Below are 25,557 nucleotides of genomic sequence, written 5' to 3'. Positions count from 1 at the left end.
TTCTGCAGATCAAAGAGTGCCTGGATGTATTTCCACGCGATGACTTTTTTGTTGCCATCCTCCATCATTTTCATGGATCCAAGACAGTTTCTTGCAAGTTTAAGCATGTGACATGCATCGAGTACAACACAAATTTTCTTTTCGGGATTTGCTGGGTGGGGAAATGTTGGTTTCACATTCTGCGGCGTGATGTCGGCACCTAGCTCACGTAACATTGTCAAATGAGCGGACGGTCCATCGCAAGTTAAGGAAACCACCTCTGCACCGATATCATGCAATTTTAGTAGACATTGTGTCACCAAATTCGCCTGTTCCTTCCCCGACAATCCATTTATCATAAAGTATGCTACAGGCACTTTCCAACTGTCATTCAGCTTCCATTCCCCGATTCCGATTCCCCGATCGACGTGGGAGCCCCAGCTCCTTCACTAGCAGACAAGACAGCCGGCTTAACGTTCGCCAGGATGATCAGTCGCCCTGCCCGTGAAATACCAGGATCGGGATTCGTACCAGGACCCTGAACAACTTCCTGCCCTACCTACTGCTACTGCGAAGTGGGAAGGCAATGGCAAACCACCTAGTGCTGTAATTTATACAACCCTCATTTGCAGTTATTGGCATCAGATAGCTAAGGAAAAATAACAAATATTGAACAATAAACTTCCAATTTAGTTGCATGTTCGAGTCCGGTGTATTGTATTACTTGCCCTGATGGATGTGGACGAATGTCACAATCGGCTTCCCAATATGGCCGCCAAGCAACTTCCGCTAGCTTCAGCCGACAGCCGTCATTGGCTCTCCAGTTTATTATATACCTCCGTGCTTTTGGGACATGATGAGTTAGTACGTAATAAATATATGGTCTTGTACGTTCCTTGTTGCGTCCATATTATTTGCTACTTTGTCTCTATTATTGATGTCCATGTACGGATATGTTGTTATCATGTTCTCACCTTTAGAATGGTGCTTTGAAAATGTTTACCCGTTATTTCTTGTGAAAACGACGAATTCATGGGCGGTGTATAGACGAAAGCTTTTTGCCGCGTTAACTTTACTCAAGTTTTCTGTTTTTGGCAATTATTTTACATTTGTAGACATGGAGACCAAACAGCTCGGGGAATAGTAAATCCTTGTGATCCAGGTGCTGTACAGTATTTCACAGGTGAATGACGTCAGCGTTTGTGATTTGAATTTGGCCACATGCCATGGAGTTGAGTATGCTTCACATCCGCTGTTTTGGAGGTAAATTGTGTTCCTTCGTTTCTTCCTTCCGTGTAAGTGCTGCGTCATCAGAATTACGATTACTTGAATGGAATCAATGGAATATACATATATAAATCATTGCTGGTGCGATTTGTTCATTAAAACACTTGCGTTAGTGAAGAGGGCTGATGGAAACGGAAGGCCTTGGTGTTGACCCGGAAGTGCTGTTTTTTTTTTTTTGGAATTCGCGCTGCACTTGAGCCTGGGATGTTTTTGAACTTGCTTCACGCAGCGTGTGTTGCGCATCCGTGAGTGTGGCCTTCGAGTTACCTGGAGCCTTGATTCTTGGGGTCTTCGCCAACATTTGCACAAGGTTGGGTATCTAGGGTAGAGGGTAGGGGGGGTACAGGTGGACCGTAGGTGCATGGATGAGTTAACCCGGCGGGCAGCGTTAACGTTGTTCTACCAGTGCAGTAGCAAGTAAGGTTAACTTGTCTTGAGAATGGGAAAATCACGATAATTATAAATGTTGTTAATCAGGAAAGGGATTGATTTCTCGGTGATTGTGATCTGGAGGGAGTGATATCCGAAGCACCTTCTGTCTGGGCCTTGCGGCCTGTTCGGTAGTTTAGCCTTAGGAGTAATGGCCTCATGACGTCATGCAGCTACATAGCTGATAGCAGGATATCTCAAAAAGATGTGGACGGTACGAAACTTGGTGGACTTGTTGGGTGTCTGATAAGTGATAAGGACTATTACTATTAGATTCGATTTTGGTGAAGATCTGAACATGGATTCGGATATGAGAATTATTTAATTTCGAAGTGATTCTTCACCATTGGGAGACAGGGCCAAAAACGATACATAGTGGGTTATCTCAAAAAGTTATGGACGGATTTGGACGAAACTTGTTGGACCTGTTCTGTGTGTGATAAGGACGATTCGATTCGGTTTTGGTGAAGATCTGAACATGGATTCGGATATGAGAATTATTTAATTTCGAAGTGATTCTTCACCATTGGGAGACAGGGCCAAAAACGATACATAGTGGGATATCTCAAAAAGTTATGGATGGATTTGGACGAAACTTGTTGGACCGGTTCTGTGTGTGATAAGGACGATTCGATTCGATTTTGGTGAAGATCTGAATATGGATTCGGATATGAGAATTATTTAATTTCGAAGTGATTCGTCACCATTGGGAGATACTGATAGGGCCAAAAACGATACATAGTGGGATATCTCAAAAAGTTATGGATGGATTTGGACGAAACCTGTTGGACCTGTTCTGTGTGTGATAAGGACGATTCGATTCGGTTTTGGTGAAGATCTGAATATGGATTCGGATATGAGAATTATTTAATTTCGAAGTGATTCGTCACCATTGGGAGATACTGATAGGGCCAAAAACGATACATAGTGGGATATCTCAAAAAGTTATGGATGGATTTGGACGAAACTTGTTGGACCGGTTCTGTGTGTGATAAGGACGATTCGATTCGGTTTTGGTGAAGATCTGAATATGGATTCGGATATGAGAATTATTTAATTTCGAAGTGATTCTTCACCATTGGGAGATACTGATAGGGCCAAAAACGATACATAGTGGGATATCTCAAAAAGTTATGGATGGATTTGGACGAAACTTGTTGGACCGGTTCTGTGTGTGATAAGGACGATTCGATTCGGTTTTGGTGAAGATCTGAACATGGATTCGGATATGAGAATTATTTAATTTCGAAGTGATTCTTCACCATTGGGAGACAGGGCCAAAAACGATACATAGTGGGATATCTCAAAAAGTTATGGATGGATTTGGACGAAACTTGTTGGACCGGTTCTGTGTGTGATAAGGACGATTCGATTCGATTTTGGTGAAGATCTGAATATGGATTCGGATATGAGAATTATTTAATTTCGAAGTGATTCGTCACCATTGGGAGATACTGATAGGGCCAAAAACGATACATAGTGGGATATCTCAAAAAGTTATGGATGGATTTGGACGAAACCTGTTGGACCTGTTCTGTGTGTGATAAGGACGATTCGATTCGGTTTTGGTGAAGATCTGAATATGGATTCGGATATGAGAATTATTTAATTTCGAAGTGATTCGTCACCATTGGGAGATACTGATAGGGCCAAAAACGATACATAGTGGGATATCTCAAAAAGTTATGGATGGATTTGGACGAAACTTGTTGGACCGGTTCTGTGTGTGATAAGGACGATTCGATTCGGTTTTGGTGAAGATCTGAATATGGATTCGGATATGAGAATTATTTAATTTCGAAGTGATTCTTCACCATTGCATTGGGAGACAGAGCCAAAAACGATACATAGTGGGATATCTCAAAAAGTTATGGATGGATTTGGACGAAACCTGTTGGACCGGTTCTGTGTGTGATAAGGACGATTCGATTCGATTTTGGTGAAGATCTGAATATGGATTCGGATATGAGAATTATTTAATTTCGAAGTGATTCTTCACCATTGGGAGACAGGGCCAAAAACGATACATAGTGGGTTATCTCATAAAGTTATGGATGTATTTGGACGAAACTTGTTGGACATGTGTGTCTGACAAGGAAGAATCGATTCGATTTTGGTGAAGAACCGGATTCAGATAGTATAATTTTTTAAGTGATTCTTCTCCATTGAGTGATATGGCTAACCAGGTGGAGGTATGCTCTCCACTGAGTGCCGTTCTAGTCGTTTTTGTTATTTTGATTGCTCGGTTTGAGAGCTCGATAAAACGACGTGAATAATAGAACCTCAAAGACTGATGTACCAGAGCTTTTGCGTGAAGATCAAAACTTGAATTTAGGATTGTTTGACGACCAAGTTACCTTGATATTGGATTGTGCAGGGAGTTTCCAACCAGAGGGAGTAGGTGTCACCTTTCATTAGTTTGAGGGAATATGTCTTCTTCCTTTAGCAAATGACACGACACGACGTCATGTGTGCTTGTGTTAGCACAGGGAGCCATAGTTGGCAGATTAAAACAAGTTTTCTTGAAGATCATAAAATGACACCAAATGGAATTGGGAAAAATACAATATGAATTGTAAAAATATTAATGCGATTTATATAAATACATCATCAAGTAGACTGGCACTCTTCAAGGTCGCAACGTCTACTGTTATACCCCTGCCCACATTCTTACATAATTATATTTAGTCGTGGCCAAAAATCTTGGCACCCTTGCACCTTTTTCAAATAACTCACAATTTTCTCGAAAAATAACTTTAAATTCACAAAAGTATTTGGTCTCCATTAATTCTTTATTTCACTGTTAATATTACAGAACCGTTGTTTTTGATTCAGAACTTAATGTATCCTTTTAAATAAATGGCATTGACAAAATTATTGACACCGTAGACGTAATATTTGGTAGCACACACTTTGGATTAAGCAGCTGCAGTCAAGCGCTTCCGATAGCCATGATGAGCTTCCTCCACCTCGCTACTGGCAGTTTGTCCCACCCTTCTTGTGCAAACTGCTCCAGTTCTCCCAGATTTGAAGGGTGCCTTCTCCCAACTGCTGTTTTCAGATCTTCCCACAGGTGTTCAATGGGATTTAGATCTGGGCTCATTGCTGGCCATTTCAGAACAGTCCTCGTTAAAGTGGACATCTCTCTGGCCATTCTCAGAGAGCCTCCTCAGCGCCGACGAGTCTGGCATTTCACGCAGGCCGACTGGCACGGTCTGCAAGCAGCCATCAATCATCTGAACTGGTCTCCCATCTCTAATGCCTCTGACATCAATTCTTCCTGGGAATTCTTCCAAAGCAAACTGCTCTCTCTCATGCACAGATTTATCCCATCTCGCCTTCAGTTGTCTTATCCTTCATCCCGTCCATGGTACACTGAATCTTATGGTGAGGCAGTTGCCCTGAAACAACTTGCCTTTGCCTCTTGGAAGGCAAATCCAACTGAAGGCAATCTCAGTTCCTTCCACCAAGCTCGAAACAAGTGTGTGTCTACCCTCAGGAGTGCCAGGAAGCACTATCTCTCCACACTCAAGATTGAACTCTCAAACCTGTCTACTTCCTCCAAATCCTGGTGGCGTCTGGTCAAATCCGTTTCTGGTGTATGTTCCCCCTCCATCCCCCCCCCCCCTTACCTCAAATGGCTACACAGTTGACAGCGCACGTGACAAAGCCGAATGCCTCAACTCTGTGTTTGCCTCAAAATCTCTTGTCCCAAACCCATCTCTGTTCCCATCTTTCCCAGTCGAACCCAACTGCTCCTGGACTCTGCGTCCTTCTCTCCTGACAAGGTGGAGAAGTTTTTTTTAAAATCAAACCTCGACTCTGATTCTGCAACTGGACCAGACGGCATCAGCCCACGGGTCCTAAAATCCTGCTCTGCTGCTCTATCTCACCCTCTCTCTGTTCTTTTCACCCTCTCTTTTGCTCAAGGTCATCTGCCAGCATCTTGGAAATCAGCAAACATTACCGTTTTACACAAAAAAGGTGCAAAAACAGATCCTTGCAACTACAGACCAATCAGCCTGCTTCCAATTATCAGCAAAGTCATGGAATCCATCATTGCTTCGGATATAAAATCCTTCCTCTTCTCCAATGGCTTGATCTCTGATCATCAATTTGGATTTAGAACAGGTCACTCTACTCTGGACATGTTGCTTCTGCTGTCTCAACAATGGATGGAGGTCCTCAATGCCAAACAGGAAACAGAGCTGTCTCACTTGACATATCACGTGCCTTCGATACGGTCTGGCACCCAGCTCTGCTCACCAAACTCTCCTCCTATGGTATTCATGGAAATCTCCACTCATGGCTTGCGGACTTCCTCTCTCGTCGTAGGCAACGTGTGGCCCGGAATGGATTTCTCTGATCTCCCCTGCCTGTTCTGGCTGGAGTTCCCCAAGGTAGTGTTCTGGGCCCTGTGCTATTTCTGGTCTTCATCAATGATCTCCCCGACTCTCTGGAAAATCCTCTCTATCTATTTGCTGATGACTCCACTATCTGCCGCTCCATTCCTCATCCCTCATATCGGCAGTCTGCAGCCTCCGCACTCTCTGCAGACCTGGACAAAATCACAGACTGGTCAAACAAGTGGAACATGTCTTTCAATCCTGACAAATCTCACACTCTTACAATGTCTCTCAGAAAGGACCGACTGGAAAACCCTCCCATCTACTTTCTCAACAATCCTCTCCAATAAGTTCTGTCAAGTTCATGCACCCCCCCTCAAGGGAGGGAGAGGGTTTGGGGGGAGGGGGCATGGGAAGGGGCGGTTGGGGGGTGGGAGAGGTAAAAAAAACAACACATGGACTGCCAGGACTTCCAGGAAAGAAGTTGGTATTTCAAAAAAAGTGGATCTGGGGTGAATTAATGGGGGTTGAAAAGATCAAGGTTTTGGATGGGGGAAGATAAGAGATGGTGCAGAGAGTCTTGATTTTGGCAGTTTCAGCAGAAGAGGGTTGCTGGCAGATCTTGTGCGACTTGTAGGAATATTTGGGGGACAGAACACAGATAGAGCTGGGGGAGCTCGGCCGGAGAGGAGTCTGAAGAAGACAGAAAGACCACCTACATTCCTGCGATGAGTGAGTGAAAGGTCCTCAGAGTTAGCTTCATAGTGGGAGATTCCAATGATTGTCTTACGCTGCTTTGTTTGTCATAGTTTTGTTTGCATTTGCTGGTCTGCGTTGTTTGACATAGTTCTGTTTGCATTTGCCGGTCTGCATTGTCTAACTCTGCGTTGTTTGACATAGTTTTGTTTGCATTTGCCGTTCTGCATTGTCTAACTCCGCGTTGCTTGACATAGTTTTGTTTGCATTTGCCGGTCTGCATTGTCTAATGTTGCGTTGTTTGACATAGTTTTGTTTGCATTTGGCAGTCTGCATTGTCCAACTCTGCGTTGTTTGACATAGTTTTGTTTGCATTTGCCGTTCTGCATTGTCTAACTCTGCGTTGTTTGACATAGTTTTGTTTGCATTTGCCGTTCTGCATTGTCTAACTCCGCGTTGCTTGACATAGTTTTGTTTGCATTTGCCGTTCTGCATTGTCTAACGTTGCGTTGTTTGACATAGTTTTGTTTGCATTTGCTGGTATGCATATATGTGTAGTTGAAAAATATGAATGAATGATCGTTTTAAGGCCATTTTCCCAGCTAGAGCGGGGGTTAGCCTTGCGGGCCTCATGACAATCATGGTTCCCTGTTTGAGGCAATGTTTTTATGGCCGGATGCCCTTCCTGACGCCAACCCTTGGTCATGCTCTTACGATGCGCAGGGATACGGTGTACCTATTCTAAATCGGGGTACACACCGTGATCATTCATCCCAGCAAGCTGGGACTCAATTTGCCGACCTCGGAAGGATGACAGGCTGAGTCAACCCCCCTGGCGTTAATTCAGCGATCGACCGGGATTCGAACCCAGGATCCTAGGATCCCAAGCCGGCACCCTAACCACTAAGTCAACACCAGGCAACACCATGTATAGTTGGTGTCATTTATTTAATTTCCTGGTGCTGTTGTTCGCTCTGTGATTTATATGGCTTCATTACCCCTCTCATGCCTCCTCTCTCATGCATCAAGCATATGTATGCCCTTTGTCTCCCGCGGCGCAGTGCGTGACTTATCGGTTGTAGACACGCTCTCGGGATCAAACAAGGCCCATGCTCGACTCGTCAAAGCCAATGTTTGATTCTTTTTATTTTTTGCAGGATGGAAATGAAGCAATTTCAGGGGTTGCCGAACAATAGAAATTCTTCCCAAGCAGGTAAGGATTTTTAAAAATCATTGTTACCCCATGCCCACGAAGTGAAAGTCAGGATTAAGCGATTGATTCACTTTGTCTGTCTGCAAACCTCAGTTTATGATCGAGGAACAACTTGATTTCAATTTAATGTTATATTTTAAACTTGGACCAGAAAATTTACCTGCATTTTACTGAACTTTGGTTCTGAATTTGTCCCAACCGTGCATGCGGGGAGAGGAGTACAACACAACACAACAGGCATTTTAAGGCCATTTTCCCTGCAAGAGCGGGGGTTAGCTTTGCGGTCCCCATGACAATGTTCTTCATTTTGCCCTATTTTCTGCATCTCCCCTTGTTAACCCCCCAGCCCGCATTTCTTCTTCGACCATCTTTAGCCAAGTCTTTCTCGGTCTTCCCCGTCATCTCCTTCCTTCTACATTCATTTCCATCACTCTTCTCAACCAGTCACTTTCATCCTTCCTCAACACATGACCAAACCATCTCAACCTGTTTCTCTTCACAGCATCCATCACAGGCTCTATTCCCATCCTCTTTCGCAATTCATCATTTGTCTTCCTCTCTCTCTCTACGATACTCCGACATCCACCGAACCATTCGCATTTCCACCCTTTCCAGCCTTTGTTGCTGCTCTACATTCATTACCCATGTCTCACTCCCATAAATCATAACACTTCTCACACATGCAGCATACACCTTTCCCTTCAGCTTCAACGACACTCCCCTCCTCGTCAGCACGCCACTCAGTTCCCGAAACTTCTTCCATGCACATCTCACTCGAGCAACTGTTTCCGAGTCTGATCCACCTTCTCCATTCAGCATGTCTCCGAGGTAACAAAATGTTTTCACACCTTCCAGCTTCATGCCATCTCCAAGATCCAACTCAACATTCCCTCCATCTGCAGCTCCCTCTGTGCACACCTTACACTTGAATGTAGCTGCCACACTGGTTAATGACCCTCTCAAACCACTACATTTTTGATGAACCCACTCAGCGCACATTGTACATTGAATGGAATTCACTCCGACACCCTTCCTGCACACAGCACACGGCCACTTCCCAGTTCTTTCCACCTCACCACATGCTTTACCACTTGCCATCACCTTCGTTTTTCTGATATTCACCTTCAGACCTTTTGTCTTCATACTTCCCTTCCACTTGTTCAACTTCTCCTTCAGTCCATCCATACTTTCTGCAATCAACACCAGATCATCTGCATACAACAACTCCCATGACAAACCCTCCTTTACGTTCTGAGCCAGCACCTCCATCACAGCTACAAATAGTAGTGGACTTAGTACCGACCCCTGATGCACTCCCACCTTCACCTCAAACTCACCACTGTTCCCGTCCTTCGTCCTTACAGCTGTGCGTGCTCTTTTGTACATTGCCATCACTACTCTGATCAACCATTCCTCCACTCCTAACTTCCTCAATGCCCATGTCACTACTTCATGTGGAACCCTATCGAATGCTTTCTCCAGATCAACAAACCCAAGAAACAAACTCTTCCTCTTCTCCATATACTTCTGCAACTGCCTCACAATAAAAAGCACGTCTGTCGTTCCTCTTCCTGGCATAAATCCAAACTGCATTTTGTCAATCTTCACTTTCTTCCTTATCCTCCTCTCCAACACCCTTTCCAATACCTTCATTCCATGCTCCAATAACTTTATCGCTCGATACGAGCCACAGTCCAGAGGGTCACCTTTCCCCTTGTATAGAGGGACGAGGGTACTCAGTTCCCAATCCACTGGGATGCGGCCTTCTTTCACCACCAGATTGCAGATCTCTGTCAATCTCTTCACACTCCAATTTCCTGCTGCCTTCAACATATCTCCCACAACTCCCGTCGGCCCTCCCGCTTTCTCCTCTTTATTGCTTTTATCGCTTCCTCAACTTCCTTCTCAGTTATCTTCTCTGCCGGTCCTAAAACTGGGTTACTCTCTGTGTTGCCATCCCATTCATTCTCTGCATTCAACAGTATTTCCATATATCTCTTCCATCTTCCTTTAATTCCATCTGGGTCCACAACGATTTGTCCCACTTCATCCTTCAAGCAACTCACCCCCATCACATCACACCTCTCTTTTGCTATCTGCTTTGCAATCCTGAATACCGCTCTCTTACCCTCTTCCAAATCCAAGCTTTCTCCGAACATTTTCCTCCATGCCTCCTGTGCCTTTGCTACCTCTTTCTTTGCAGCCTTTTTGGCTGCCTTATAACTTTCATGCTCTGCCTTTTCTGCCCCTATACCCTTCGCCTTCTGCCACTCCTTGAACTTCTTCCTCTTCTCATCAATCTTCTTTCCAACTTCATCATCCCACCACCATGTTTCCGAGTGCCTCAGTGGTCCTTTTGTCCATCCACATACCTCACCAACGGCTCCCAACAGACTATCTTTCATTGACATCCAACCACTTTCAAACTCAACCACATCATCCGCTACTATACTCAGCCTCTCTTTTAATGCCTCCCTCACTGTCACCTCTTTCAACCTCCACACCTTCATTCTCGGTTGGTACTTCACCCGCCGTGCTCTCCTCGCACTTTTCACCCTTATGTCGCAGACAACCAAGTGGTGCTGTGAAACAGCCTCCTCCCACGGGATCACCTTTGTGTCCCGGAGGTGCCCCCTATCTCGCCTACGCACCAGCAGGTAGTCAACGGTTGTCGTCGACCCACCTGACGTGTATGTAACAAGCTTATTATCCTCTTTCTGGAACTGAGTATTACAAATCAACAAATCAGCTCCATCAGCAAACTCCAAAATCCTTTCACCTTCTCCATTTCTCACACCATATCCGTGACCCCCATGAACTCCGTAAAAACCATCCATACTCCTTCCCACATGTCCATTTAGGTCTCCTCCTATCACAACAACTTCCTCATCTTTCACGTTTTCCATCAGCTTCCCTGTAGCACACCAGAACTTGTCCTTCTCTTCATCGTTCCGACCAACCTGCGGACAATATCCCCAGATGATGTTCTCCAAGAGCTTTCCAATCATCATTTTCACCATCATCAACCTTTCACTCACTCTAGTCACACTCACCACACTGTTAACACACTCCTCAGAAAACAGGACACCAACACCATTCACGCCCTCCGGGCACCCTTGCCACACAAACTTGTATTTCTGTCCCTGCCTACCCTTCACCGTTCTCACACCACTTCCCTTCCATCTCGTCTCCTGCACACAACATATGTCCACTCTTCTTCTGACCAATACTTCCACCACTTCTCCTGATCTCCCTGTCATTGTCCCTACATTCCATGTCCCAAACCTCAGAAACCGATCTCCACGTCGGTCATGCGAGGAGAGGAGTAAGGTAATATTTTTACTCTGTCTGGGTGTCAAATAAAATTGAAAATCATTCCAAACAGGAAACGTCCTGTTTTTAGCAACGTCATAAAGGACATAAACAACATGCACCAAATATCTAATGTAATGTCTTAAACAAGGCGGTGTAAAAGAAGCTGCACCGGCGGCGAATAAATTTCCAATTTTTTTTTTTTTACACCTTTAAAATCTTGATGAAATTTAAATATGTACTTGAACACTGCAGAACACAAATCGCCTTTTGGCACTTTCAAAATCCTTCCGTTTAGTCGTTCTTGAACAAAATGTTACTGCGTTTTAGTCATCACGACCAATCAAATTTGCCACTCGTACACCCTGCCCACGCACTTGTTTCTGAAGATTTCTTGGGATAAGGTGTTCATTGAACTCTCGTTTTCATTAAACTACAGCTGCTGCCCCCTGACTGATAAAGACCGTTGAGATGTCGTATCTTTAGCACAATGAGGAGGATACATGGAGAGAAACGAGCGCCATTTTATTCCATCCAGGCGGAGCTCACTCGGCCATGCCAATGGCGGCCTCACTTGGCCGTACACGGTACTACACTCCTACCCCCCTTAAGTCAGTCACATGGTCACCCAAATACACGGGTCGAACAACATATCTGGAAGAAACTCGCGGACATTGAGTCGCAGACACGACTGGCGACGACGTGGCATGGGAAACAGGTGATGGCTCCCCACCAGCCACCAAACCAGGTGCAACCGATACCGGAAGAACATGCATGCTACTATCAGCGCCCTGAACATCTGGATTCGCAGATAGAGGGACATTGCGGTCAGAACGTGGTCACGGGCACCTCAATGGAAGAGGACACATTAGACAGCGGAATGGAATTGGTTGTATATGAATGATCAGACTCGTGAGCGAAAAATTGATTCACCTGACGTTTCCAGGCAAGACCAGCCCAACTACGAACAAGGAATTTTTTCCGGTCAGAAAACTCGGATCACAGTGGCCGGTACCCATTTCTGTCGGTGTTAATAGTCTCACGCCAAAGTTGGCTGTTCCAGCGAGAAACGAATGAATATCGATCGCCGTAACAACTGCCGGTGTATCAGGCCGAAGCAAATCGAGCCGTGACCGCAACTGTCAAATATGTGCTTGTTTCTGTAATGCTGTACTCTATTGGCACGACTCAATCGTGGTGGTTGACTTGAACATCACGATGGTCCTCTTTGTCCGTAGAGTGGACCCAGGCACGTACCCCTGAAGTGCTCATCGTTTCGGATGATTCGTCCAATGGTGATGGCAGTGGTGATGACTCTCATTTTCCGGTACTGACCCTTTTTATCTGTTTATTTTTGCACTCCAATTACTTTGCACAGATGATTTTTTTTTCCACCTGGTAACCCCAACCTGTGATTACCTTTGCCACCGAAGGTGGACGGAGGTTATGTTTTCACCCCTGTCTGTTTGTCTTGTGTGTCTGTCCTGTGTATCTGTTTTCTGTCTGTGAGCAGGATATCTCACAAAGTTGTGTACGGATTTGGCCGAATTTTGGTGGTCAGGTTGTGTGTTTCAAGGAAATAATGATTCTATTTTGGTGAAAATCTGGATCTGGGTACTAGAATTTTAAAAGTGATTCTTCACCATTGAGAGATGGGACTAAAAACAATACATGGCACAACATTTCAAAAAGTTACGGATGAGTTATGCCATAACTCTTTGGGATGATTTGGGTGTGTGACAAGAGCAAGCTGATCAGATTTTGGTTCAGGTCCTGATGCAGGTCCAGCCTATCTGGGGGATACAAAATGCCAACTGTTCACCTGGCGGAGGTGTCTGCTCTATTCTAATTTGTGAATGTTATAAGTTGGGTTCGAGGTTGTATACTGCAGAGGATTTGCTGTGCTATTCTGTGGTGTGATTTGTTCTACAAGACACAGGGGAAAACCTGATTGGTTGTATCTATTCCTCCATCAAAAATAATTGCCCATTCACTGGCAGAACAAAAGCTGCCACCTGTCGCAATTTCTTTTTTATTTTTGCTTCTCTGGGTAAATGGCATGACGGATAGAGATTCAGATAGTTTTTTGCCATATGTAGCATCCATGAATATCACAGAACGACAGTAGAATTATTTGAATATGAGTGCTCTCAATTAAATATATAATTTAACAAAAAAGGAAGCCAAAAAAGAAAAGAAAAGCAGACATATAAAAGTCAAGATTAATGGTTTAAAAGTCGGACCACACTAGGATAAGGTATTCCTGAAAGGGTTGGTGGATGTTTCAACACTGCGGTACCGACGGCCAGAACGTAGTGGTCCGATCATGTTAAACGCAGGAAGACTAGGATCTTTAACAATACAACAACAACATGTATTTTAAGGCCATTTTCCCTGCAAGAGCGGAGGTTAGCCTTGCGGGCTCCATGACGATCTTCTCCATTTTGCCGTATTTTCTGCATCTCCCCTTGTTAACCCCCTTGCCCACATCTCCCCTTGTTAACCCCCTTGCCCGCATTTCTTCTTCCACCACCTTTAGCAAAGTCTTTCTCAGTCTTCCCTGTCCTCTACTTCCTTCTTCATTCATTTCCGTCACTCTTTTCAACCAGTCACTTTTGATGATTATTATGATGATGATGATGCCGACGATTGTGATTATTGTACACCGCGCCTTTCTTATGCCATCTCCAGGCATTGCAAATCGTCATTGCTGGGCACCGAAGGGGGCTCGACAGTGACGCACGCTGAAAGAGAGTACTCGGTTTTCACTCTGGTTGTTTGTTTGTTTGTTGAACACCGCGCCTTTCTTATGCCATCTCCAGGCATTGCAAATCGTCGTTGCTGGGCACCAAAGGGGGCTCGGCAGTGACGCACGCTGAAAGAGAGTACTCAGTTTTCACTCTGGTTTCTTTCTTTCTTGTTTGTTTTCTTTCTTGTTTTCTTTCTTTCTTGGTTGTCCGGGCGATATCCCAGCCATCCTTTGAGCTAGGAAGCTGAAATTTCGGCACAGTAGTGAGCAAGTCCTTTGTCAAAAACGGTATTTTTTTTTTTGATTAATCAATAAATTGAGGAGTTATTTAATTATTAGCGATTAATTAAGTCCTGGTGTTGTTGGGCTGGCGGCTAGGGTGTCAGCTTAGGATCCTAGGATCCTGGGTTCGAATCCCGGTCGATCGCTGAATTAACGCCAGGGGGGTTGACTCAGCCTGTCATCCTTCCGAGGTCGGCTTAATTGAGGACCAGTTCACTGGTAATTCCCTGTTTGTCGTTAAAGGCGGCAAAAAGGGTTGGCGTCAGGAAGGGCATCCGGCCATAAAACATTGCTTCAAAAAGGGGACCGAAAAACAACAACCACGGTTCCCGAAAAAGGCCAACCCCCGCTTGCGGGGAAAAATGGCCTCTAAAGGTGGTTAATTAAGTACTTATTTAATTAATCAAATTTCCTTTCTCTTCTGACCATTAACTCAGGCACCTTTTGAGTTAGGAAGCTGATATTTGGACATGCCAATGACCAGGTGATTTGGCTGCAAAGGATATTTTTGATTTATTAATTAATCAATTAATCGATTAATTATTTAATTATTCGATTAATGAATTTTTTTTTTTTTTTTTAAAGTTACAGATTCTGATGAAATAGTGGTAGTTTATGTGTACTCTGACCAAATTGATTAATAATTTAATTTTTTTATGATTATTATTTATTTATTTTCATTATTAATCATTTATTTATTTTCTTTCTCATTTGGCCAATATCTCAGGCACCTTTTGAGGTGGGAAGCTAATATTTGGACATGAGTGACCAAGTGATGTGGCTATCAAGGATATTTTTGATTTATTGATTAATCATTTCATCTATTAATTATTTATTGATTAATCGATTAATTATTTATTGAGTAATCAGTTAATTATATAATTTTTAATAAATGACATATTTAATTAAATTTCTAAAAGATACATCTTCGGATGAAGCACTAGTGGTTTAGTTATGCGATTAGCCAATTGATTATGAAAATATTTTGTGATAATCTTTTATTGATTTTAATTATACAATTAATCAATCAATTAGTGTACACCTCTCCCTCCCAATGCAGCCTCAATGAGCTGCACTGCGGTATTGCCGGGCGCCTGAGGCGCCCCGGCAATGCCGCGCTGCAGCATATTTAATTATTTGGCATGGGGCGGTGTACTTTGAATGTATGTGTACTTGTTTTCTTTCTTGTTTTCTTTCTTTCTTGTTTGTCCGGGCGATATCTCAGCCATCCTTTGAGCTCGGAAGCTGAAATTTCGGCACAATAGTGAGCAAGTCTTTTGTCAAAAACGGTATTTTTCTTTTTTTGATTAATCAATAAATTGAGGAGTTATTTAATTATTAGCGATTAATTAAGTACTTATTTAATTAATCAAATTTCCTTTCTCTTCTGACCATTAACTCAGGCACCTTTTGAGCTGGGAAGCTAATATTTGGACATGAGTGACCAAGTGATGTGGCTATCAAGGATATTTTTGATTTATTGATTAATCATTTAATCGATTAATTATTTATTGAGTAATCAATTAATTATTTAATTTTTTATTAATGACTTATTTAATTAAATTTCTGAAAGATACATCTTCGGATGAAGCACTAGTGTTTTAGTTATGCTATTAGCCAATTGATTATGAAAATATTTTGTGATTAACTTTTATTGATTTTAATTATACAATTAATCAATCAATTAGTGTACACCTCTTCCTCCCAATGCAGCCTCAATGAGCTGCACTGCGGTATTGCCGGGCGCCGGAGGCGCCCTGGCAATGCCGCTCTGTAGGATATTTAATTATTTGGCATGGGGGCGGTGTACTTTGAATGTATGTGTACTTGTTTGTTTTCTTGTTTGTTTTCTTGTATGTTTGTCCGGGTGATATCTCAGCCATCCTTTGAGCTGGGAAGCTGAAATTTCGGCACAGTCGTGAGCAAGTCCTTTGTCGAAAACGGTATTTTTTGTTTTTGGATTAATCAATCAATCAACACCAGGCTAAAATCAATTTCGCTCTTTCACGAGCCTCGATCTTGTATACAAAAAAACAAAAAAACAAAAAAAAAATTAATTGAGGAGTTATTTAATTATTAGCGATTAGCCTGGTGTTGGCTTAGCGGTTAGGGTGCCGGCTTGGGATCCTAGGATACTGGGTTCGAATCCCGGTCGATCACTGAATTAACGCCAGGGGGGTTGACTCAGCCTGTCATCCTTCCGAGGTCGGCAAATTGAGTACCAGCTTGCTGGGATGAATGATCACGGTGTGTACCCTGATTTAGAATAGGTACACCGTATCCCTGCGCATCGCCAGAGCGTGACCAAGGGTTGGCGTCAGGAAGGGCATCCGGCCATAAAAACATTGCCTCAATCAGGGAACCATGATTGTCATGGGGCCCGCAAGGCTAACCCCCGCTCTCGCGGGGAAAAATGGCCTTAAAACGATCATTCAATAAAAACAAAACAAAAAAAAAACCACCTTTAGAGGCCATTTTTCCCCGCAAAGCGGGGGTTGGCCTTTTTCGGGCACCGTGGTTGTTGTTGTTTTTGGTCCCCTTTTTGAAGCAATGTTTTACGGCCGGATGCCCTTCCTGCCGCCAACCCTGTTTGTTGTCGCCTTTCACGACAAACAGGGAATTACCAGTGAACTGGTACTCAATTTGCTGACCTCGGAAGGATGACAGGCTGAGTCAACACCCCTGGCGTTAATTCAGCGATCGACTGGGATTCGAACCCAGGATCCTAGGATCCTAAGCTGGCACCCTGACCGCTAAGCCAACACCAGGCTTAAAACGATCATTCAATCAAGTACTTATTTAATGAATGAAATTTCCTTTCTCTTCTGACCATTAACTCAGGCACCTTTTGAGTTAGGAAGCTGATATTTGGACATGCCAATGACCATGTGATTTGGCTGCAAAGGATATTTTTGATTTATTAATTAATCAATTAATCGATTAATTATTTAATTATTCGATTAATGACCAAAAAAATTTTTTTTTTTTAAGTTACATATTCTGATGAAATAGTGGTAGTTTATGTGTTCTCTGACCAAATTGATAAATAATTTAATTTTTTTATGATTATTATTTATTTATTTTCATTATTAATCATTTATTTATTTTCTTTCTCATTTGGCCAATATCTCAGGCACCTTTTGAGCTGGGAAGCTAATATTTGGACATGAGTGACCAAGTGATGTGGCTATCAAGGATATTTTTGATTTATTGATTAATCATTTCATCTATTAATTATTTATTGATTAATCGATTAATTATTTATTGAGTAATCAATTAATTATTTAATTTTTTATAAATGACATTTAATAAAATTTATAAAAGATACATCTTCGGATGAAGCACTAGTGGTTTAGTTATGCGATTAGCCAATTGATTATGAAAATATTTTGTGATAATCTTTTATTGATTTTAATTATACAATTAATCAATCAATTAGTGTACACCTCTCCCCCCCAATGCAGCCTCAATGAGCTGCACTGCGGTATTGCCGGGCGCCGGAGGCACCCCGGCAATGCCGCGCGCCGGAGGCACCCCGGCAATGCCGCGCTGTAGGATATTTAATTATTTGGCAAGGGGGTGGTGTACTTTGAATGTATGTGTACTTGTTTATTTTCTTTCTCATTTGGCCAATATCTCAGGCACCTTTTGAGCTGGGAAGCTAATATTTGGACATGACAGTGACCAAGTGATGTGGCTATCAAGGATATTTTTGATTTATTGATTAATCATTTAATCGATTAATTATTTATTGATTAATCGATTAATTATTTATTTATTAATCAATTAATTATTTAATTTTTTATTAATGATTTATTTAATTGAATTTCTAAAAGATACATCTTCGGATGAAGCACTCGTGGTTTAGTTATGCTATAAGCCAATTGATTATGAAAATATTTTGTGATAATCTTTTATTGATTTTAATTATACAATTAATCAATCAATTAGTGTACACCTCTCCCTTCCAATGCAGCCTGAATGAGCCGCACTGCAGTATTGCCGGGCGCCTGAGGCGCCCTGGCAATGCCGCGCTGTAGGATATTTAATTATTTGGCATGGGGGCGGTGTACTTTGAATGTATCTGCACTTGTTTTCTTGTTGTACACCGCTCCTTTCCTATGCCATCTCCAGGCATTGCAAATCGTCATTGCCGGGCACCAAAGGGGGCTCGGCAGTGACGCACGCTGAAAGAGAGTACTCAGTTTTCACTCTGGTTTCTTGTTTTCTTTCTTGGTTGTCCGGACGATATCTCAGCCATCCTTTGAGCTAGGAAGCTGAAATTTCGGCACAGTAGTGAGCAAGTCCTTTGTCAAATACGGTATTTTTTGTTTTTTGAATAATCAATTAATTGAGGAGTTATTTAATTATTAGCGTTTAATTAAGTACTTATTTAATTAATTAAATTTCATTTATCTTCTGACCATTATTAACTCAGGCACCTTTTGAGTTAGGAAGCTGATATTTGGACATGCCAATGACCAGGTGATTTGGCTGCAAAGGATATTTTTGATTTATTAATTAATCAATTAATCGATTAATTATTTAATTATTCGATTAATGACAAAAAAAAATTTTTTTTTTTAAGTTACAGATTCTGATGAAATAGTGGTAGTTTATGTGTTCTCTGACCAAATTGATTAATAATTTAATTTTTTTATGATTATTATTTATTTATTTTCATTATTAATCATTTATTTATTTTCTTTCTCATTTGGCCAATATCTCAGGCACCTTTTGAGCTGGGAAGCTAATATTTGGACATGAGTGACCAAGTGATGTGGCTATCAAGGATATTTTTGATTTATTGATTAATCATTTCATCTATTAAGTATTTATTGATTAATCGATTAATTATTTATTGAGTAATCAATTAATTATTTAATTTTTTATAAATGACTTATTTAATTAAATTTCTAAAAGATACATCTTCGGATGAAGCACTACTGGTTTAGTTATGCGATTAGCCAATTGATTATGAAAATATTTTGTGATAATCTTTTATTGATTTTAATTATACAATTAATCAATCAATTAGTGTACACCTCTCCCTCCCAATGCAGCCTCAATGAGCTGCACTGCGGTATTGCCGGGCGCCGGAGGCGCCCCGGCAATGCCGCGCTGCAGCATATTTAATTATTTGGCAAGGGGCGGTGTACTTTGAATGTATGTGTACTTGTTTTCTTTCTTGTTTGTTTGGTTGTCCGGGCGATATCTCGGCCATCCTTTGAGCTAGGAAGCTGAACTTTTGGCACAATAGTGAGAAAGTGCTTTGTCAAAAACGGTATTTTTTGTTTTTTGATTAATCAATAAATTGAGGAGTTATTTAATTATTAGCGATTAATTAAGTACTTATTTAATTAATCAAATTTCCTTTCTCTTCTGACCATTAACTCAGGCACCTTTTGAGTTAGGAAGCTGATATTTGGACATGCCAATGACCAGGTAATTTGGCTGCAAAGGCTATTTTTGATTTATTAATTAATCGATTAATTATTTAATTATTCGATTAATGGCAAAAAAAATTTTTTTTTTAAAGTTACAGATTCTGATGAAATAGTGGTAGTTTATGTGTTCTCTGACCAAATTGATTAATAATTTAATTTTTTTATGATTATTATTTATTTATTTTTCATTATTAATCATTTATTTATTTTCTTTCTCATTTGGCCAATATCTCAGGTACCTTTTGAGCTGGGAAGCTAATATTTGGACATGAGTGACCAAGTGATGTGGCTATCAAGGATATTTTTGATTTATTGATTAATCATTTCATTTTTTATTTTTTATTGATTAATCGATTAATCAAGAAACGGAGGCGCCCCGGCAATGCCACGCTGCAGCATATTTAATTATTTGGCATGGGGCGGTGTACTTTGAATGTATTTGTACTTGTTTCCTTGTTTGTTTGTTGTACACCGCTCCTTTCCTATGCCATCTCCAGGCATTGCAAATCGTCATTGCCGGGCACCGAAGGGGGCTCGGCAGTGACGCACGCTGAAAGAGAGTACTCAGTTTTCACTCTGGTTTCTTGCTTTCTTGTACACCGCTCCTTTCCTATGCCATCTCCAGGCATTGCAAATCGTCATTGCCGGGCACCGAAGGGGGCTCGGCAGTGACGCACGCTGAAAGAGAGTACTCAGTTTTCACTCTGGTTGTTTGTTGTACACCGCTCCTTTCCTATGCCATCTCCAGGCATTGCAAATCGTCATTGCCGGGCACCAAAGGGGGCTCGGCAGTGACGCACGCTGAAAGAGAGTACTCAGTTTTCACTCTGGTTTCTTGTTTTCTTGCTTTCTTGTTTTCTTGTTTTCTTGTTTGTTTGTCCGGGCGATATCTCAGCCATCCTTTGAGCTAGGAAGCTGAAATTTCGGCACAGTAGTGAGCAAGTCCTTTGTCAAAAACGGTATTTTTGTTTTTTGATTAATCAATTAATTGAGGAGTTATTTAATTATTAGCGATTAATTAAGTACTTATTTAATTAATTAAATTGCCTTTCTCTTCGTACCATTAACTCAGGCACCTTTTGAGTTAGGAAGCTGATATTTGGACATGCCAATGACCAGGTAATTGTGCTGCAAAGGATATTTTTGATTTATTAATTAATCAATTAATCGATTAATTATTTAATTATTCGACTAATGACCAAAATTTTTTTTTTTTTTAAGTTACAGATTCTGATGAAATAGTGGTAGTTTATTTGTTCTCTGACCAAATTGATTAATAATTTAATTTTTTTATGATTATTATTTATTTATTTTCATTATTAATCATTTATTTATTTTCTTTCTCATTTGGCCAATATCTCAGGCACCTTTTGAGCTGGGAAGCTAATATTTGGACATGAGTGACCAAGTGATGTGGCTATCAAGGATATTTTTGTTTTATTGATTAATCATTTCATCTATTAATTATTTATTGATTAATCGATTAATTATTTATTGAGTAATCAATTAATTATTTAATTTTTTATAAATGACTTATTTAATTAAATTTCTAAAAGATACATCTTCGGATGAAGCACTAGTGGTTTAGTTATGCGATTAGCCAATTGATTATGAAAATATTTTGTGATAATCTTTTATTGATTTTAATTATACAATAAATCGATCAATTAGTGTACACCTCTCCCTCCCAATGCAGCCTCAATGAGCTGCACTGCTGTATTGCCGCGCTGCAGCATATTTAATTATTTGGCATGGGGCGGTGTACTTTGAATGTATTTGTACTTGTTGTACACCGCTCCTTTCCTATGCCATCTCCAGGCATTGCAAATCATCATTGCCGGGCACCAAAGGGGGCTCGGCAGTGACGCACGCTGAAAGAGAGTACTCAGTTTTCACTCTGGTTTCTTGTTTTCTTTCTTGTTTTCTTGTTTTCTTTCTTGTTTGTCCAGACGATATCTCAGCCATCCTTTGAGCTAGGAAGCTGAAATTTCGGCACAATAGTGCGCAAGTCCTTTGTCAAAAACGCTATTTTTTTTTTGATTAATCAATAAATTGAGGAGTTATTTAATTATTAGCGCTTAATTAAGTACTTATTTAATTAATCAAATTTCCTTTCTCTTCTGACCATTAACTCAGGCACCTTTTGAGTTAGGAAGCTGATATTTGGACATGCCAATGACCAGGTGATTTGGCTGCAAAGGATATTTTTGATTTATGAATTAATCAATTAATCGATTAATTATTTAATTATTCGATTAATGACCCAAATTTTTTTTTTTTTTAAGTTACAGATTCTGATGAAATAGTGGTAGTTTATGTGTTCTCTGACCAAATTGATTAATAATTTAATTTTTTTATGATTATTATTTATTTATTTTCATTATTAATCATTTATTTATTTTCTTTCTCATTTGGCCAATATCTCAGGCACCTTTTGAGCTGGGAAGCTAATATTTGGACATGAGTGACCAAGTGATGTGGCTATCAAGGATATTTTTGATTTCTTGATTAATCATTTCATCTTAATTATTTATTGAGTAATCGATTAATTATTAAATTTTTTATAAATGACTTATTTAATTAAATTTCTAAAAGATACATCTTCGGATGAAGCACTAGTGGTTTAGTTATGCGATTAGCCAATTGATTATGAAAATATTTTGTGATAATCTTTTATTGATTTTAATTATACAATTAATCAATCAATTAGTGTACACCTCTCCCTCCCAATGCAGCCTCAATGAGCTGCACTGCGGTATTGCCGGGCGCCGGAGGCGCCCTGGCAATGCCATGCTGCAGCATATTTAATTATTTGGCATGGGGCGGTGTACTTTGAATGTATTTGTACTTGTTTAATTATTTGGCATGGGGGCGGTGTACTTTGAATGTACCTGTACTTGTTTTCTTGTTTGTTTGTCCGGACGATATCTCAGCCATCCTTTGAGCTAGGAAGCTGAAATATCGGCACAGTACTGAGAAAGTCCTTTGTCAAAAACGGTATTTTTTGTTTTTTGAATAATCAATTAATTGAGGAGTTATTTAATTATTAGCGATTACTTCAGTACTTATTTAATTAATCAAATTTCCTTTCTCTTCTGACCATTAACTCAGGCACCTTTTGAGTTAGGAAGCTGATATTTGGACCTGCCAATGACCAGGTGATTTGGCTGCAAAGGCTATTTTTGATTTATTAATTAATCAATTAATCGATTAATGATTTAATTATTCGATTAATGACGGAAAAAAATTTCTTCAGATAAGTTACAGATTCTGATGAAATGGTGGTGGTTTATGTGTTCTCTGACCGAATTGATTAATAATTTTTTTTTTTTTATGATTATTATTTATTTATTTTCATTAGTAATCATTTATTTATTTTCTTTCTCATTTGGCCAATATCTCAGGCACCTTTTGAGCTCGGAAGCTAATATTTGGACATGAGTGACCAAGTGATGTGGCTATCAAGGATATTTTTGATTTATTGATGAATCAATTAATCAATTAATCGATTAATTATTTAATTATTCGATTAATTACTAAAAACTTCTTTTTTTTTCAGTTACAGATTCTGATGAAATGGTGGTGGTTTATGTGTTCTGTGACCGAATTGATTAATAATTTAATTGTTTAATGATTATTATTGATTTATTTTCATTATTAATCATTTATTTATTTTCTTTCTCATTTGGCCAATATCTCAGGCACCTTTTGAGCTGGAAAGCTAATATTTGGACATGACAGTGACCAAGTGATGTGGCTATCAAGGATATTTTTGATTTATTAATTAATCATTTAATCGATTAATTATTTATTGATTAATCGATTAATTATTTATTGATTAATCAATTAATTATTAAAATTTTTATTAATGACATTTAATTAAATTTCAAAAACATACATCTTCGGATGAAGCGCTAGTGGTTTAGTTATGCTATTAGCCAATTGATTAAGAAAATATTTTGTGATAATCTTTTATTGATTTTAATGATACAATTAATCTATCAATTAGTGTACACCTCTCCCTCCCAATGCAGCCTCAATGAGCTGCACTGCGGTATTGCCGGGCGCCGGAGGCGCCCTGGCAATGCCGTGCTGCAGCATATTTAATTATTTGGCATGGGGCGGTGTACTTTGAATGTATTTGTACTTGTTTAATTATTTGGCATGGGGGCGGTGTACTTTGAATGTACCTGTACTTGTTGTACACCGCTCCTTTCCTATGCCATCTCCAGGCATTGCAAATCGTCATTGCCGGGCACCAAAGGGGGCTCGGCAGTGACGCACGCTGAAAGAGAGTACTCAGTTTTCACTCTGGTTTCTTGTTTGTTTTCTTGGTTGTCCGGGCGATATCTCAGCCATCCTTTGAGCTAGGAAGCTGAAATTTCGGCACAGTAGTGAGCAAGTCCTTTGTCAAATACGGTATTTTTTGTTTTTTGAATAATCAATTAATTGAGGAGTTATTTAATTATTAGCGTTTAATTAAGTACTTATTTAATTAATTAAATTTCATTTCTCTTCTGACCATTATTAACTCAGGCACCTTTTGAGTTAGGAAGCTGATATTTGGACATGCCAATGACCAGGTGATTTGGCTGCAAAGGATATTTTTGATTTATTAATTAATCAATTAATCGATTAATTATTTAATTATTCGATTAATGACAAAAAATTTTTTTTTTTTTAAGTTACAGATTCTGATGAAATAGTGGTAGTTTATGTGTTCTCTGACCAAATTGATTAATAATTTAATTTTTTTATGATTATTATTTATTTATTTTCATTATTAATCATTTATTTATTTTCTTTCTCATTTGGCCAATATCTCAGGCACCTTTTGAGCTGGGAAGCTAATATTTGGACATGAGTGACCAAGTGATGTGGCTATCAAGGATATTTTTGATTTATTGATTAATCATTTCATCTATTAAGTGTTTATTGATTAATCGATTAATTATTTATTGAGTAATCAATTAATTATTTAATTTTTTATAAATGACTTCTTTAATTAAATTTCTAAAAGATACATCTTCGGATGAAGCACTACTGGTTTAGTTATGCGATTAGCCAATTGATTATGAAAATATTTTGTGATAATCTTTTATTGATTTTAATTATACAATTAATCAATCAATTAGTGTACACCTCTCCCTCCCAATGGAGCCTCAATGAGCTGTACTGCGGTATTGCCGGGCGCCAGAGGCGCCCCGGCAATGCCGCGCTGCAGCATATTTAATTATTTGGCATGGGGCGGTGTACTTTGAATGTATGTGTACTTGTTTTCTTGTTTGTTTGTCCGGACGATATCTCAGCCATCCTTTGAGCTAGGAAGCTGAAATATCGGCACAGTACTGAGAAAGTCCTTTGTCAAAAACGGTATTTTTTGTTTTTTGAATAATCAATTAATTGAGGAGTTATTTAATTATTAGCGATTACTTCAGTACTTATTTAATTAATCAAATTTCCTTTCTCTTCTGACCATTAACTCAGGCACCTTTTGAGTTAGGAAGCTGATATTTGGACCTGCCAATGACCAGGTGATTTGGCTGCAAAGGCTATTTTTGATTTATTAATTAATCAATTAATCGATTAATGATTTAATTATTCGATTAATGACGGAAAAAATTTTCTTCAGATAAGTTACAGATTCTGATGAAATGGTGGTGGTTTATGTGTTCTCTGACCGAATTGATTAATAATTTTTTTTTTTTTATGATTATTATTTATTTATTTTCATTAGTAATCATTTATTTATTTTCTTTCTCATTTGGCCAATATCTCAGGCACCTTTTGAGCTCGGAAGCTAATATTTGGACATGA

The 25,557-nt window shown here is 40.0% G+C and overlaps 1 protein-coding gene across 8 annotated transcripts in view; it reads left to right on the top strand.

The window, feature by feature from the left end:
* Window positions 1-1,426: 1,426 nt before the first annotated feature.
* Window positions 1,427-25,557, top strand: part of RNF216 (ring finger protein 216) — a 155,612-nt gene continuing 131,481 nt past the window's right edge. For 2 of the 8 annotated variants that reach the window (XR_013624829.1, XM_068098412.2), the window contains exons 1-3: window positions 1,429-1,511; window positions 7,895-7,950; window positions 12,501-12,589. Coding sequence is in view for 5 of the 8 variants with exons in the window: in XM_068098412.2 (XP_067954513.2) it covers window positions 1,471-1,511; window positions 7,895-7,950; window positions 12,501-12,589 (186 nt within the window). In the remaining 3 variants the exon portion in view is untranslated. Of the gene's footprint in view, window positions 1,577-1,613; window positions 1,684-6,689; window positions 6,774-7,894; window positions 7,951-12,500; window positions 12,590-25,557 lie in introns of those variants that run through there. The other 6 variants (XM_078786163.1, XM_078786165.1, XM_078786166.1 and 3 more) reach the window with 6 other exon arrangements.

The sequence above is a fragment of the Myxine glutinosa genome, chromosome 10 (genome assembly GCF_964187855.1).
Source record: "Myxine glutinosa chromosome 10, kmMyxGlut1.1, whole genome shotgun sequence".
Classification (NCBI taxonomy): Eukaryota; Metazoa; Chordata; class Myxini; order Myxiniformes; family Myxinidae; genus Myxine; species Myxine glutinosa.
This window is presented reverse-complemented; position numbering and strand designations above follow the sequence as displayed.